Source organism: Annulohypoxylon truncatum (assembly GCF_022578515.1).
Source record: "Annulohypoxylon truncatum strain CBS 140777 unplaced genomic scaffold F4807scaffold_7, whole genome shotgun sequence".
Classification (NCBI taxonomy): Eukaryota; Fungi; Ascomycota; class Sordariomycetes; order Xylariales; family Hypoxylaceae; genus Annulohypoxylon; species Annulohypoxylon truncatum.
The window spans coordinates 33,484-46,833 of NW_025953793.1; the positions used below are offsets into that span (position 1 = coordinate 33,484).

At 49.1% G+C, this 13,350-nt stretch overlaps 4 protein-coding genes across 4 annotated transcripts; all 4 read right to left on the reverse strand.

The window, feature by feature from the left end:
- Positions 1 to 20: 20 nt before the first annotated feature.
- On the reverse strand, positions 21 to 1,943 carry F4807DRAFT_360959 (MFS monocarboxylate transporter). Its single transcript, XM_047995565.1, has 4 exons — positions 1,473 to 1,943; positions 1,117 to 1,409; positions 817 to 1,061; positions 21 to 751 (listed from the first exon to the last, which is right to left on the reverse strand). Exons 1-4 carry the CDS (start codon positions 1,743 to 1,745, stop codon positions 207 to 209), a joined length of 1,356 nt encoding a protein of 451 aa, XP_047856681.1. The 5' UTR covers positions 1,746 to 1,943; the 3' UTR covers positions 21 to 206.
- A 369-nt stretch (positions 1,944 to 2,312) lies between these two features.
- F4807DRAFT_414904 (mitochondrial import translocase, subunit Tom22) lies at positions 2,313 to 3,531 on the reverse strand. The gene is made up of 3 exons (XM_047996998.1): positions 3,336 to 3,531; positions 2,891 to 3,180; positions 2,313 to 2,820 (listed from the first exon to the last, which is right to left on the reverse strand). The coding sequence occupies exons 1-3, from the start codon at positions 3,421 to 3,423 to the stop codon at positions 2,749 to 2,751; spliced, it is 450 nt and encodes a 149-aa protein (XP_047856682.1). The 5' UTR covers positions 3,424 to 3,531; the 3' UTR covers positions 2,313 to 2,748.
- Positions 3,532 to 4,527: 996 nt separating this feature from the next.
- F4807DRAFT_457664 (alkali metal cation/H+ antiporter Nha1 C terminus-domain-containing protein) lies at positions 4,528 to 7,561 on the reverse strand (the record flags this gene model as incomplete). Its single annotated transcript, XM_048001075.1, has 2 exons — positions 4,528 to 5,367; positions 5,423 to 7,561. 2 exons carry the CDS (start codon positions 7,559 to 7,561, stop codon positions 4,528 to 4,530), a joined length of 2,979 nt encoding a protein of 992 aa, XP_047856683.1.
- Positions 7,562 to 11,738: 4,177 nt separating this feature from the next.
- Positions 11,739 to 12,454, reverse strand: F4807DRAFT_457665 (scytalone dehydratase; the record flags this gene model as incomplete). Its single annotated transcript, XM_048001076.1, has 3 exons — positions 11,739 to 12,185; positions 12,269 to 12,366; positions 12,427 to 12,454. 3 exons carry the CDS (start codon positions 12,452 to 12,454, stop codon positions 11,739 to 11,741), a joined length of 573 nt encoding a protein of 190 aa, XP_047856684.1.
- Between the last annotated feature and the right edge of the window lie 896 nt (positions 12,455 to 13,350).

The following is a 13,350-nucleotide window of genomic DNA, read 5'->3' on the forward strand; positions in this document are numbered from 1 at the left end:
AGGGCATAGAGGTGAGGCTATGATCATGGAGAAGAACTTGAAATTTGCTTATCACCGGAGCGGAGAAGTCGCCCACCTCCCATAGCGGCGGTCAATGAATATGTCCAATTATATTGTTGCCCGCTCGCCCTGCTCGTGTGTAACAGTGTGGCGTACCGTCCCTTTGTCAGTCAGTCAGCCCTGGTGGCGATTTCGTGGAAAGCCTACTAATCATTATGCCGATGCCCAGACCTCTTCAATATTTCGAATATACGAGCTGCGCAACCGACGCCCCCTAAAGCCAGCATAATCCCGTTAAACAGTATCAGAACGCCGTAATTTGTACCATAGCTCTTGGGCCACCAAGCCGTCTTGCCAGCCCCCTCCTCTATCAACCGCTCGCTGATAGGCCCGCTCGCAATACTACCGACGCCTCTCGCCGCCGCCGCGAACCCCCAAAGCAGGCCTAGATCGGCGTGGGGACTGCGTTTCTGTATCTCGAGCCCTATGCCGACCCAGGTCGAGCTCCAACCGCCGGCAAACATGCCGTAGATGAAGGCAAACCCGCACAGCGTTGCGAAATTGACCGCGAAACCCCAGGCGAAGAAGACTGCGACGGCAGCCCCTAGCGACAAGAGGAACAGCGTCACCGAAATGTGGTAGCGGTCGACCAGGTAGCCCGTGCCGATGGCGCCTATGACGGAGGCGACGTTGTAAAGCGACAGCATACCCGCCGCGGCTAACGGGGAAGCACCGAATTTCAAGGCGAACGCTAAAAGCCATGTTAGCAAGCAAGGATCAAGATTCACAAGCGATATCTAGCTGGATATTTCGTACACGGAAGGTGAATACCGGGCAAGAAATTCCCGAGAGCTTGAAAGACGTTTCCGGCTTGAAGAAGCAAGAAGATCGGCGTGGCGACGAAGCCTAATGTGCCAATCTCGGAAGCATGAGCAGGCCTCGGCTTCACGCGTTCTCGGAGGAAGTAAATTGACGGCAAGGATAGGATAGCAGTAGCAACGAACCAAGTTATCAACATATCGCGATGTCCGTACTTATCAAGTCCCCATGTCATGAGAACACTATCCATCATATTAGTTACATGCTTGTTTCAATAGACAGGACCTGTTCACGTACGGAATTACTACGCCGCCCATAGCCGCGCCCGATTCTTGGATGCCGAAGGCGAGACCCTTTCGCTCGATGAACCATTCGTTTAAGAACTGGATAGTCACCGTGTTCACAACACTGGCGCCGAGTCCGTATAGGACTCCCTGCGTCAGGAGCAGATGCCATACCTCGGTAGCGAACGCAGATACGAGCACGGCTAGGCATGCGACGACTGACCCAGCGATGAGCGCTGGCCGTCTATACGACTGATACCGTTGTAAGATGATAAAAGACGGGGGCGATGTCAAGTATAGGATCCCCTAAAAGCAAGAACCAGACGTCAAAAACGAGCCCCATGTCTGGCAGAGACTAATTCCACCTACCAACGCCGTAGTGCCAACCGCCGGCAACCCTTCAGGATGATCGGAGAAAGGAGGATGAGTCGCATAGTAACTCTGGAAAACGCCATACGAGAAAGGGAATCCCCAATTCAACGCAACCATCAAGAAGCAGCCCACCCAGAGGAAAAGCCAGGCATGTTTGCCGCGATCTGGCGGGTAGGCATGAACAGGGGTTGGTTGTTGGTCCTCCAACTGGCCAACCTCAATTAATTCCAAGTTCGACTCTTCAGCTGGCACACAGTCCTGAGAAGCCATAGCGTAAATTATTCACGCTTTTGACCTGTTTTCGGGTACCCGACGTGAGAGAAGTCTGCCAACACATCTTATAGACAGCATTCGTATCAACGCCGGCTTTTCCGTGTGACTTAGCGTGGAGAACGGGAAACCCGAGCCCTGAATATACCGAATAGTTGAAGCGCTTCGTAGACACCCTTCGTGAGAACTTCCGTGATCGGAGCCTCTCTAGAGCCACGCGTCTAATTCGCCAATAAATTATTTATCAACTATCCCGTCAGATTGCAAGTCTAGGCACTAGGGTTGGGTATTTTAGGAGGAGGCCAGTATTGCGAATGGCTCACCCTTGCTTCCTCGTTGTCTTAGTGAATAATGTAAGAAAGGGGAAAGGAGATTGAAAACAAACTTACCTAAACCTCTACACGAGATGTAAAAGCTCATAATCCGAATGTATACCTCTGAAGGGATCTAGCCTATTTCGCAATTCTTGCCAGCATGGTTTCATATGTAGATAGCCGATGATCAAGATCAAGTCACACCGGAACCAACTTGATCACAGAGAATACAACGTCATTAAACCAAGCAGGGCATCAGAAAATCATCAATTCGGGAATAAATCCGTGCGGCCGGGACTACGCCGACACAATGCAACCGAGTCCCTTATGTCATAGACGTGCGTGAAGCCAGCCAAACTATCGTACAAAGGACAGCTGAAAAGAATTCCCCCATTCGTAAGCCGTCGCGTGAGAGTTGAGAGTCCCTAGTTTTCCCCTTCCACCACGAAACCCTTCAACCCCGTAATCGCATCACAGGAAAGCATGCGCGTCGAGACTGTATACCGCTAGCTAGGAGAGGTAAGCAGCTGCGACTCTGCGCAGCGGCCGGTATCGAAGACGGCTCATGAGATAGTGGTAGGGTCCGTCAAGTATATGTCGGGAGGGAGGGCGTAAGTAATGCGCGCGCATTTCCCAAGTAGCAATATATATGCGCGAAAGAGCCGGGCTCATCGTAAAGACGTTCCGCTCTATAGAGCAGGCTTGGCATCCTTCGCAGCGTCGCCTGTCGAAGGATCACCGTTGGCGCCGGCGGTGAGCAGCTACAATATTGGTCAGCGATCGCCATCTTTCTCACTTCAAGGTCGCTGTAGCGTGGAATAAAAAACTTACGTCTCCACCCATCTCGCGCATCTTCATCTCCTTCTCCATCTCGATCACCTGTTGCTCCTCAGACCAGGCGAGGGCCCAAGGCACGCCGAGGATCAGCGCGGAGGTGCCGAGGACCCAGAGGGTTCTGCCGCTGAAGGATAGAACGCTGCCGATAGCATCTGTGGTCGCGTTGATCTTGTTCGATATGGAGGTTCGGGTCTGAGGCGGGATGATGTCACGGAGGGCATAGAGACGCTCAGCAAACGTCTCGTTCAAAGGATCGTAATCGGACTCATTCGAGATCTCGGAATCTGGATATATTATTTGTTAGCTAGCTGTAAGCGACGCAAGCAAATGGGACAGATGCTGCGACAATCATGCCGGTCGAATCCAGAAGCCATATGTAGCTGACATATATGAAAAATTATAACTTTTTTTAATTTTTCAAGAGGACCTCGTGACGTACCCGTATCCGTGTAATCCTCGTCATTCTCATCAGGACCGGGTTGCCCCTCCTGGAAATGCTCATCAACAACCTCTGTAAGCTGGACCATCGCGTTGGGTAGTGAGAAGTGTAGTGAGAAGTAATCGATTTTTTCGAGGCTGCCTTCAGAAAATGGTCGCAATGTCGGAGTGTTGGGTGGAACTGGAGGTGGTAATTCTTTAAAATCTTCTTGTGGATCTAAGTTGGGGTACATCTTGGAACCTCTTTTTGCAAAGATTGCTTTGATTGGCTCCATGGTGGATGGGTCTCCGCGTTATGCGAACGGTCACCGAGATTATTTGTGCTGAAGTTGGAGAGTGGGGTAGATAGGAAAAGAAGTATCACGAAGTTAGGAAAGCTTTAGTTCTATGTGCAAATTGAACGATAAAGTACATTCTCCGCTAACTATTTTCTGGGCACGACTGTTCTTATGCAAACCCTATTCTTTCACCCATAGCAACCTAAAAAGTTTATTTGACGATACGTAGGTCGACACTTACGAACCCAAATAATCAGTTCATGCGACTCTACCTATGTTCTGGTCTGGAGTAGGTATGATACAAGATCCATATCCCTTAATCAATATCATTTATATATGTACCTACCTACCTATATAGAAACAAACATCGTGACTATTCCCCTCCAATTTCTCCTATGACGTCATTCCTCTTCAATCAGCGATAGCTAATGCTGTATAGGTAGATACACACTGGGTATGGATCAAAAATAACAAAGCCAAAGCAATGAACCACGATAATACGGATTGAGCGCGTGTATATGTATGTATATATACTACCATTAAAACTTATACTCATAACCTAAATATATATGTCAATATCCAGTTATCCATATCGTATCCAAACCCATCATATACGTCGTCGTGCCCGGGAGCTCACTACGCATCTAATACCAATCATACTAACACTAACATAACACTGCCGCCAACACCACTCAACATCAAGTTATACCTCAAGGAAATTATTTACTCTCTAGGTACCCTGTGCGTATAACTTCTACCGACCTCCCCACTCATCATCGTCCGGTCTCATTCCGACCCGTAAGGAACCATAAGTGTATCTTATCATTCCCAATGAAAAGAGTCAAAAGTAAAAAAAAAAAACATAAAACCGGATTCTCGCTCGTACAAATATATGTACGTAAGGCACGTGCCTACTTAACCCTTATTAGGCGGGGAGTCCGCAAACCGGATCCCTCGCCGTGCGGGTGGTACTCTAGGGGTATCATCGTCATCGCTGTCGCTGTCATCTGCTGCGCCGCTGTCCACACCTAGAGCAGCCTCTCTCCTCCGTCTCTCCGCTGGCGTCTCCCCGGTATCGTTATCCTCGCGCACGCTGGCGAAAGCAGCTAACCTACGGCGTCTCTCGGCTGCGGTCTCCGGAGCGTCAGACGGCGCCTCCGCACCCACTGTCGAACCCACTGTTGTGCTGCGTCCGCGAGCGGGTTCCGGACGAGTAGGGGACTTGCTCGTGTCTCGCGTGCTAGTGCTAGCCTGAGTTACACTGATATGAGGATGAGCTAGAGGTTGTTCCACGGGGGGTGTGTTCGTTTCGGGTCCTTCCGTTGCTATTGACTTGACTGCCGGGGTTGCCGAAGATTGATCAACCACTTCGCGGCGAGTTCTGGCATCTAACTTCTGCACCTCGTTGAGGAAATCGTCTTTGTTCATACGTCGTCCAACACCTCCGATCGTGAATCGAATACCTCGGTCATCCTCTGATCTCCTTCCGGTTGGAGAGGTAGCATCTCGCCTCCTTTGCTCGGCAGCACCTCCGCGATTGAAACCAGGCCATACGCCTGTTCTCGTTCTGGCGGCTGGAGGCCTGGCACCACTAGCTTGAGTAGATGATTCCCCAGTCTGGGGTTCAGATTTGTCAGATGGCTTAACGAGGCCACCCATTCCCATGTACTTCAAGCTCGTCGCGACATAATCCTTGCCGTCGTTAGGCAAATCATATTTCCTCACCACTTCTCCGTCTTCGTCCTCAACAATAATCTGGATATCGATGTTAGCAATTCTACCCTACAAGGATATTGTAGACTGTGCTTACCGTATTGCCAAACTGATATGCTCTGGCCGGCTCATGCTTCCGCTGGGTCTTCGTCTTCTCCTTGCGTTTTTGCGACTCCTCTTCACGCCACTTTCCAATACTCTTCTTCAGTGAGTCGTATGTCCAACCAGGCTTCTGAACCTCAGCTTTGGCTTTCTCCTTTACTTCGTGTAGATTCTTGGTCGGTTGTTGCCCAGTCTCTTGTACAGCAAGAACCTGACCTTCTTGATCCTCGATTACAATGTGATCGCCTTCGTCATACACTTCCAGTTCCTCATGCTGCTGGCGCCTACGTGGACGTTCACGGGTTGCCTCACGTTCCGCTTCGTGCTCCCTCGCGACATCCAAGGTCTTCTCGGTATCCTTCTCGCTATCTTTCTCAGGAGTTTCTTCCGATGGAGAGCTAGGACTTTCTTGCCGTGGGGACATAGGTGGTACGGAGTCAGAAGGTGACATAGGTTCTGTAATCTCACTTGTACTCTTTCGCTGGGGGAAGATAGCAGATTGACTGACAGGCCCACCAGGTCCAATACCATCGTCCCACTTCTTCCGACTGCGACGTCGGCCAGAGAGAGATGAGGCACGGCTCCCTGCCCTGCTTGGGTTATCCTCTTCACGCTGGCGACGCAAAAATTGCCCAGGTAACCCAACAGGTCCTAATGTACCAGGAGGAAAGTCTGGCGATTTGATCTCTTCGAAATCGGTGTCAGACATAGTTCGTGCTTGAGATCGTGATTGCGACGAAATTCGTGGTAATCGACTCATCCATGCAGGTCCATCTTCCGGCGCAGTTGTGAAAGACATGGTGATCGATAGGGTGTTGATACGCTTGCCCAGGGTGAACACGGCCACCGAAGAACCGTGAACCAAGATAGAGGCAACTACCATGAACGTGACAATAGGCCAGACTAGTACGATAACATTATAAAATTTGGCGCCAGGTTCTGGAAGTTCAGCTTCCGGAATGCTATGCTCGCTCTCTAACTCGGCACGAGCAAGCAAGGCAACGAATATCGCACCCACACCAATGGGGCCGAAATGCCCAGCAAACAGAGCCTCGCGCCAGGTCTTAATATCAGGAATCACCGGCTTAAGTAGCATCATGATCGGGATTCGACGGAACAAGATGACGAAGATGGCCATAACAGTGAGTCTCCAAGCGGAAAGGCCAATCTCGTAATTGTTGTATTGCTCCCAGGGAATAATGGTGCCGAGGAAAACGAAGTAAGCCAAGTTGAGCAGTAAGTCGATAACGTTAGATACGTGCGACTCTTCAGTCTTCTCACTGAACCAACCGTCATTCGAAAAACCAACACCAGCAGCGAATCCGACCAATAAGTCGTCCACGCCCAGGATACTGCCCGACCCAGCGCAGAAAAGAGCCAACGTGAAGTAAAAGACTAGGAAGCTCTCGCGATCAATCAAATCGTGCTTTTCAGCGAATTTGATACCGTGCCGTGCAATGTACCCGATCATAAAGCCGTAAAAGGCTCCAAATATACACTCGTAGAGAACAGTATAGACAAGCCAATGGTAGGTTGTCTGTTTAGCGTCAAGATTCTCTTGGAGTAGATAGAGAGAAAGGTAGATGAAGGGGAAGGCCATGCCGTCGTTGCAGCCGGACTCGGCAGAAAGCACATCTCTCAAGTGCTTCGGTACCCGTTTGGCGAACTTCCCCTTACCTACGACCGAAGAAGCAAGAACAGGATCCGTGGCAGTCACGCAAGCGGCAACAACCAGGCTTTCGAGCCAGGTTAGCACCGGGAACAACCACCAGACGATCAGACTCGTAATCAGCCAACCAAAGGTCATGACAGGGATCAACAGGAATACGACGGACTTCCAATGCTTCTCCATATAATATTTTGGCAATTCTACTCCGACGGCAAAGCACTGGACGACCAAGACGATCCGGGAGAATTCGAGGGTGGTCTCGTCAACATTCCCCCACGAGTCGGGGTTGATCAGATTCGCAGCATGGGGACCAAAGATGACACCGCACAAAGTAGCAATAGTTGCTTCACCGATATACATGCGCTCCTTGATAACGGAAGAACAGAGCATAAAAAGCGAAGTAAACCCCCCCAAGATGATGTACACCAAATGGGGTTTGGTGATCGAGAGGTGATCCCACGCCATGGCTTATCGTCGAACCTCACGGGGCAAACTCGGTTCGGGAGTCCGTGGGAAGAGAAGGGAAGAGAGAAGAACGGGACTAAAAGTCGCGGTTCAAGGAGGTCGCTGGTCGGACGAGGGCGCAAATACCGGATCCCTTGTAGAAAGCGAAAAGAGTCCAAGAGGCGAGGAAAGGTTAGAGGACCCCCGACTTATGGATACGGACCTGGGGAGGATATTCTGATCTAGATGCATTCAGGAGGACGATTGCATGCCAAGTGACTGGCAAACTAGCTACACAATGGGGCTGTGACGAGAAAAGGAGCCGAGATAGCCGCTAAATGCGAGATTCAACGAAATCTCTTAATACATTTGTTTACGCGTAGTAGGCGCTCATGAGGGGTGATGCGCCGTGTAGCATGAAGAAGCATCAAGCAAATAGAATGTGCAGATAAGATCAGATCAGTTTTACTGTCTTGATGCCCAGCAAGGGATCAGAAAAGACGGGGATGAAGAGAAGAAAAGAAAAAAGTGAAAATGGAAAATAACAATAAATGAATAATCCAAAGTTGGGTGCGCAACTCAAACAAAGTTGCGGTACAAGTTGGAATTATAACGAGACGAAGAAAGAAGTGGCAGCATTTAAGTTTTTGTACTTTCTGAAATAAAAAAACATTCATGATGAGCAACAGGCCTTAGCTTGATGATGAGATTTAGGGATTTGATGGGTCCGATTCAGGGATCCTGGTAGAGACTAGTCCATTCGTAGTGGGGGCTTGGGCAATAGAGCAGGGGCCCATGCGACCCGGATGGGTACGACTCTGCTTTTACCTGCTACGGTACGCGATGATAGGCCTGAAGGCGGGTTTGGGCGGTGTGTACTCTCGAGGTACCGCGGACTAGGTCGAACCTTGGCCGCTTTTTACCCTCGTTAGCACACATACGTACCCATATCCCACCCTTATCCTCGGCGCGGAGGGTTAGAACATGACCCGGCTTACCAACAAAGTAGCCCTGCGGAACGAGGACGAACCAATGACCTGATACAATTGAGGCTCAACCGAACAAAGGATTTAGAATAAAACTTAGCGTAGAGCGGGTGAAGGCGGGGGAGAGAAATTCCAGATGAATTACATAGTATCCATCTCCAAGATTGCGGGGAGTCCTTTTCGTTGGATATTCTTTGTTTGCATGCGGATATAGAAGCTCCTTAATGTGTTACATGCATACCTCCCTAACATAGAAGAGAAGAGGTCCGGCAAAGTGAAAAAGTCTGAAAAAATGAAAATGAACCGCCGGAATGTTGTCGACGCGGGCTGACGTCTCCGATGTCGTGAAACTCCACATCATTCCACAACGAACATTGACAAATAATACACACCTGCTTGACCTGCTCGATGAGTTAGGTGGTCGAAAGTGGTCGAAAGTGTTGAAAAGTTCGGAAGAGGGTAGGCGGGACTTCCTTCTGGTTTAAGCCGAGTTGCCGTCCAGACCCGGATGATAGGCAATGGCAGGTTGGGTATTGGGTATCTTAAAATGTCATTGATGGATTGATTTTCCGCGCGGGGTGACGGTACATATATAAACCAAGGTGCGTCTCCGAATAGACATGTGACTATAGTATTGGACACAATCGAGTAAAAAATATGAGAAAAAGATAGCCGAGCAAGCTTAGATATAGCATGAGGTAGATATTCTTCCGCAGATCACACCTGCTAGATTGACTTCCTCCGTTTTAACGTACGATGAGCAAAGCAAGATTTTCCCTATCTGATTTATTCAATTGAAGACTTTTATTCAAGGCAAGTAAAGATAAGCCGTGCTAAAATGCCAGAAAGCTAAAGCGGCATGGCGCTAAACTCAAGTCGGATAGTCCACCTCCCGCCTGAGTACGTAGAAGGTACTTAATGTTTCAATATCTCGTGGGATACGACTTCCAACGACCCTTGTCTCAAAAAATGATTCTTCAATCAGAAGCTTCGAATGCTTTTTGACGTTTTCATCATTTTCTGAAACTCTTCACTATCACCACCTCGACCATGATTGGACCTCTTCAGAAGTGTCAAATTTTCCTCACTTACCACAGCATCAGTATCACGCATGGAACTTATTTCGAGAACAATCTTTTAATATGCCTTTTATGACTCGTAATAGTGGCGTAACAAAATGCAACAAAAAAGCAGAAGAGTCGTGGCGCAGTTTGACGAGCAGTGTCCAACTGTCCAACAATGTCCAACGTGACATTTTTTAGTCTTCTTGGCGGCTCTTACGGGGACCGGCGAGACCCCAACCATCCCAACCATCCCAACCATTGACGTCGTCCTCTCCCGTCGTCTCCCTCGCTTACGATTCCTACTAAGGTATTCAGCTATACACCGGTCCGTATAATACCTATCCAACGCTACCCTGAGTGGCTGTTTAATGCATAGAACGGACTCGGCGTTCTGGGCGACAAGACTCAAAACATTGGCAAGAACATTGGCAAACGACGTCCTTCACCGCGGTCGCAACATGGCAAGCTTTGTTCAAGCTTCTCGTATGATACCTCCCCTTCTTGTAACCCCTCTTGTCCCCGTATCAAGCAATCGAAGCCAAGAGGCTACTGCGTAATTAGGTAATTAAGATTCTCCGCGGTTATTACTTATTACATGTATAGAATATTCTACATGGTGCCGTCGGATTCTCCATTACCCAGGTACTTCACCGCCCTCCCGACATTATTCCCCGGCTGCCGGACTCCCGGCCTGGTCTCACCGGCGACGCACGTGGGGGTTGTCAAACTTCCAGCCCTGGAAAGTCCCACCACGCAGGTTGGCGCTTTGGGACGCGCGCAGCACAGCAGTAGTCTAGGTTACGAGACTATTTGGACGTCCCATACGTCCGTTTGCGGCACGCAGCTATGCAGATGCATGCCATTACATGGTTCTTGTAATCACCGGGCTCGCTGCTCGCTGCCGATTTTATTTATGTAAATGGCCAAACAGAATCGCCACCGGCGGCTTTGCTCGTTTTACGCACTATCGATATGGTGAATTGACCCGAAATACTTCGTAACAGTCATCTTTTCTTTTTTTTTTCTTTTTTTTTTCTTCCGCATGAATTGAAATTTCCACATCCTTACGCGGCCCCCACCACGTAAGTCCAGGTATTTGTTATACCAGTCATCTATTAGTTTAAAATTCCTCACGGAGATATCTCGAGCTACACTAAGAATTACTTCTACGTACCTACCTCTCCATTCTCTGAGATTAGATTGAATCCTACGTATTTAGGACCTATCTTAAAATATCCCCGTTAAGTCCTCAAGCCCGAATTTCAAAATTTGCCAACACACGGACTTCTAGAAACCGGCTATGAGCTATGACTCTATGGTCGGGTCGCAAGGAAGCTTTGATAACTTTATTATTAACATGGGTGCTATAATAAGAACATTCAGCTTTCAATCATGTAAGGGGTTTATTAGAAGTATTGAAATTTCTGTTGCGGCCCAACAGCTTAACTCATGGGTAGTTATATCGTAAAGCATGGATGAAGCGTTCTCGAATCATCAACGGTACCTACCACTCCAACACGGAACGTGACGTGTATTTGAAAGTGGACAGATGTCATTGTTGACAGGAAAACTGTAAAAGCGCGTCTGTCGCGCCAAGTCACATGCATCGACGAGTATGTGGGTTAAATGAACCGGTCTCAGCCTTAAGATCTAGATGCAAGATGCGATCTTTGGTGTTTCATTTATCTCGAAGCAGTAAAGTCGCATATTTAAGCTCATTCTATAAAGATGTTTAAATTTTAGGTCTCGTGTCAAATTAATTACAGTATGTCAATTAGGCGCTTGTCTTATTTGGGGGAGAAAGAGATCCAACGTTGATAGGTGAAAGCGGCTTCGCATCTGTTACTCTGCGTCAGTTGATTTAAGGCGAGAAGAGATTGGTGGCCATACACGAATAAAGCGAGTGAGCATGATGGTGTTCGTGATTGCAATATGGCCTGATTGATGGTTCAATAGTCATCTGTTACCTAGGATATCTACCTCTTTGTATTGACCTAGAAACCCGTTGCAAGCCCCAAGGTTACTGCCGTAATGTCCATCCAGCTTCAGCAGAGTCCCCAAAATAATGATCGCGCGGTACCTGATTTTACACGCCTCCAGTCGTCCAACCCTAGCTAAAGCCCCTTCAATCCACAAGAAGGCACTCGCTCATACCTCCGCGGAGATGCTCTCCACGGAAACGTTAACGCCCTGCGCCTTCGCAGAAACCTCCTTAGCCTCCTCCTCGCCGAACTCCTCGCGGCCGTCGGCAAAGACCTTGTCGAAGTCGTACTCGGAGAAGCGGATGTTGGGGTAGAGGCCGGCGAACTTCCACACGCCGTCGACCTTGCGGTACCAGTGCACGTTGGTCGAGTGCGCGTGGCCCTTGACCGCGACGGTCCGGCGGCTCGCGTCCGTGTACCGCTGGTGCGGCACGCGCAGCTGGTGCGTGCCGACGACCTCCGTGTCCGAGATCTTCTCCCACTTCGTGCCGCCGATGAAGTGCTGCGTCGAGAGCAGCGGGTCGCCCAGCACCGCCGGGCTCGAGATCATCGCCACGAACTCCTCCGCCGGCATCGCTTCCCAGAGCTTATCCAGGAACGAGCGGTAGTCGATCTGTTATTTTTTATTGCATTGCGTTAGCTTCGCTAGACTAATACCGTCAAGTTTCTGTGGATGATTGATTGGCTGGGACGCACCCGCAGGGTGGGCGCGATGCATTTTCGCAGCCTGGCCCAGTCCTTGCTGTCGTAGCTGTCAGCCCACTCGACCAAGCAGGTCTGCAGACCGAGGTAGTCTGAATGTCATCAGTAAGGAATGTTGCATATGCGCGAATGGTACGTTTCTTGGAGCCTACCGTCGAAGCTGATATTTCCGGCAGTCATCGTTGGAATTACTTCAAATTTGAACTGGGCAAGGGCTCAAATCAGAACCAGTAACGATGCCTCGCTCCATCTCAACTTTTGACCTTGGCTATTATTTATGTATGGTATTCCCGTAAATTGCCACTTCACAAAACGGAGCTCCGACGTGTCCGCAGGCAAGACAGAAAAGTCCGTTTGGATTTTCGAACGCCTCCCTTGGATATAATAGGTGTTTATGAGCGATCCTTCGGGACGGTGTGGTCTAGTTGGTAGTCCGTACTTGTGTGTGCCGGAGTTCCCCACCCACGATATCAGAACTCAGGGGCTAAAGACAGCCACCGTATAACACTTCCTAATTAGTATTGATCAACCGAATCGCTGCGTGGATAGCATTCCTACTATATACCAGTCTTTGAAATGCCAGTTCATGATTATTAATATTTGTAGATACGGTCGAATGAACATCTTTCAATACATGTCCGAAGCTTCACCGGTCGTCGGCGGCACAATTGAGAATTAAGCGGCCCCGCTCGCCATGCCGGCTCTTTAATGTAACACAAACTAAAGTCCTGCAATACTCTCAAATTGTAACTAGTCGAGTGGTCGATCTTCTCCCATTGGTAATAAACCTGTGACGCGACTAGAAGGGCGATTGCTCTAAGAATGGTGGTCTGTCGTCATGTCTCATTTTTAGCAGCATCTTTGATGTAGGTAGGTTAAGAAAGCAAGTTGCTAGCGCTTGAAGATAGTAGGATCTTCGGCAAATGCCCGCCCAGTTATAAAGAAGCACCTTTCAAACGCTGGCACTACTCATCAACTGCTTCCTACAAGGAAGATATTCATGTTAGCCGATATTCACTTACTCGGATGTAATACTCACCGATGCTAACCGCATCGTACAATCTAAGTTTGACAGA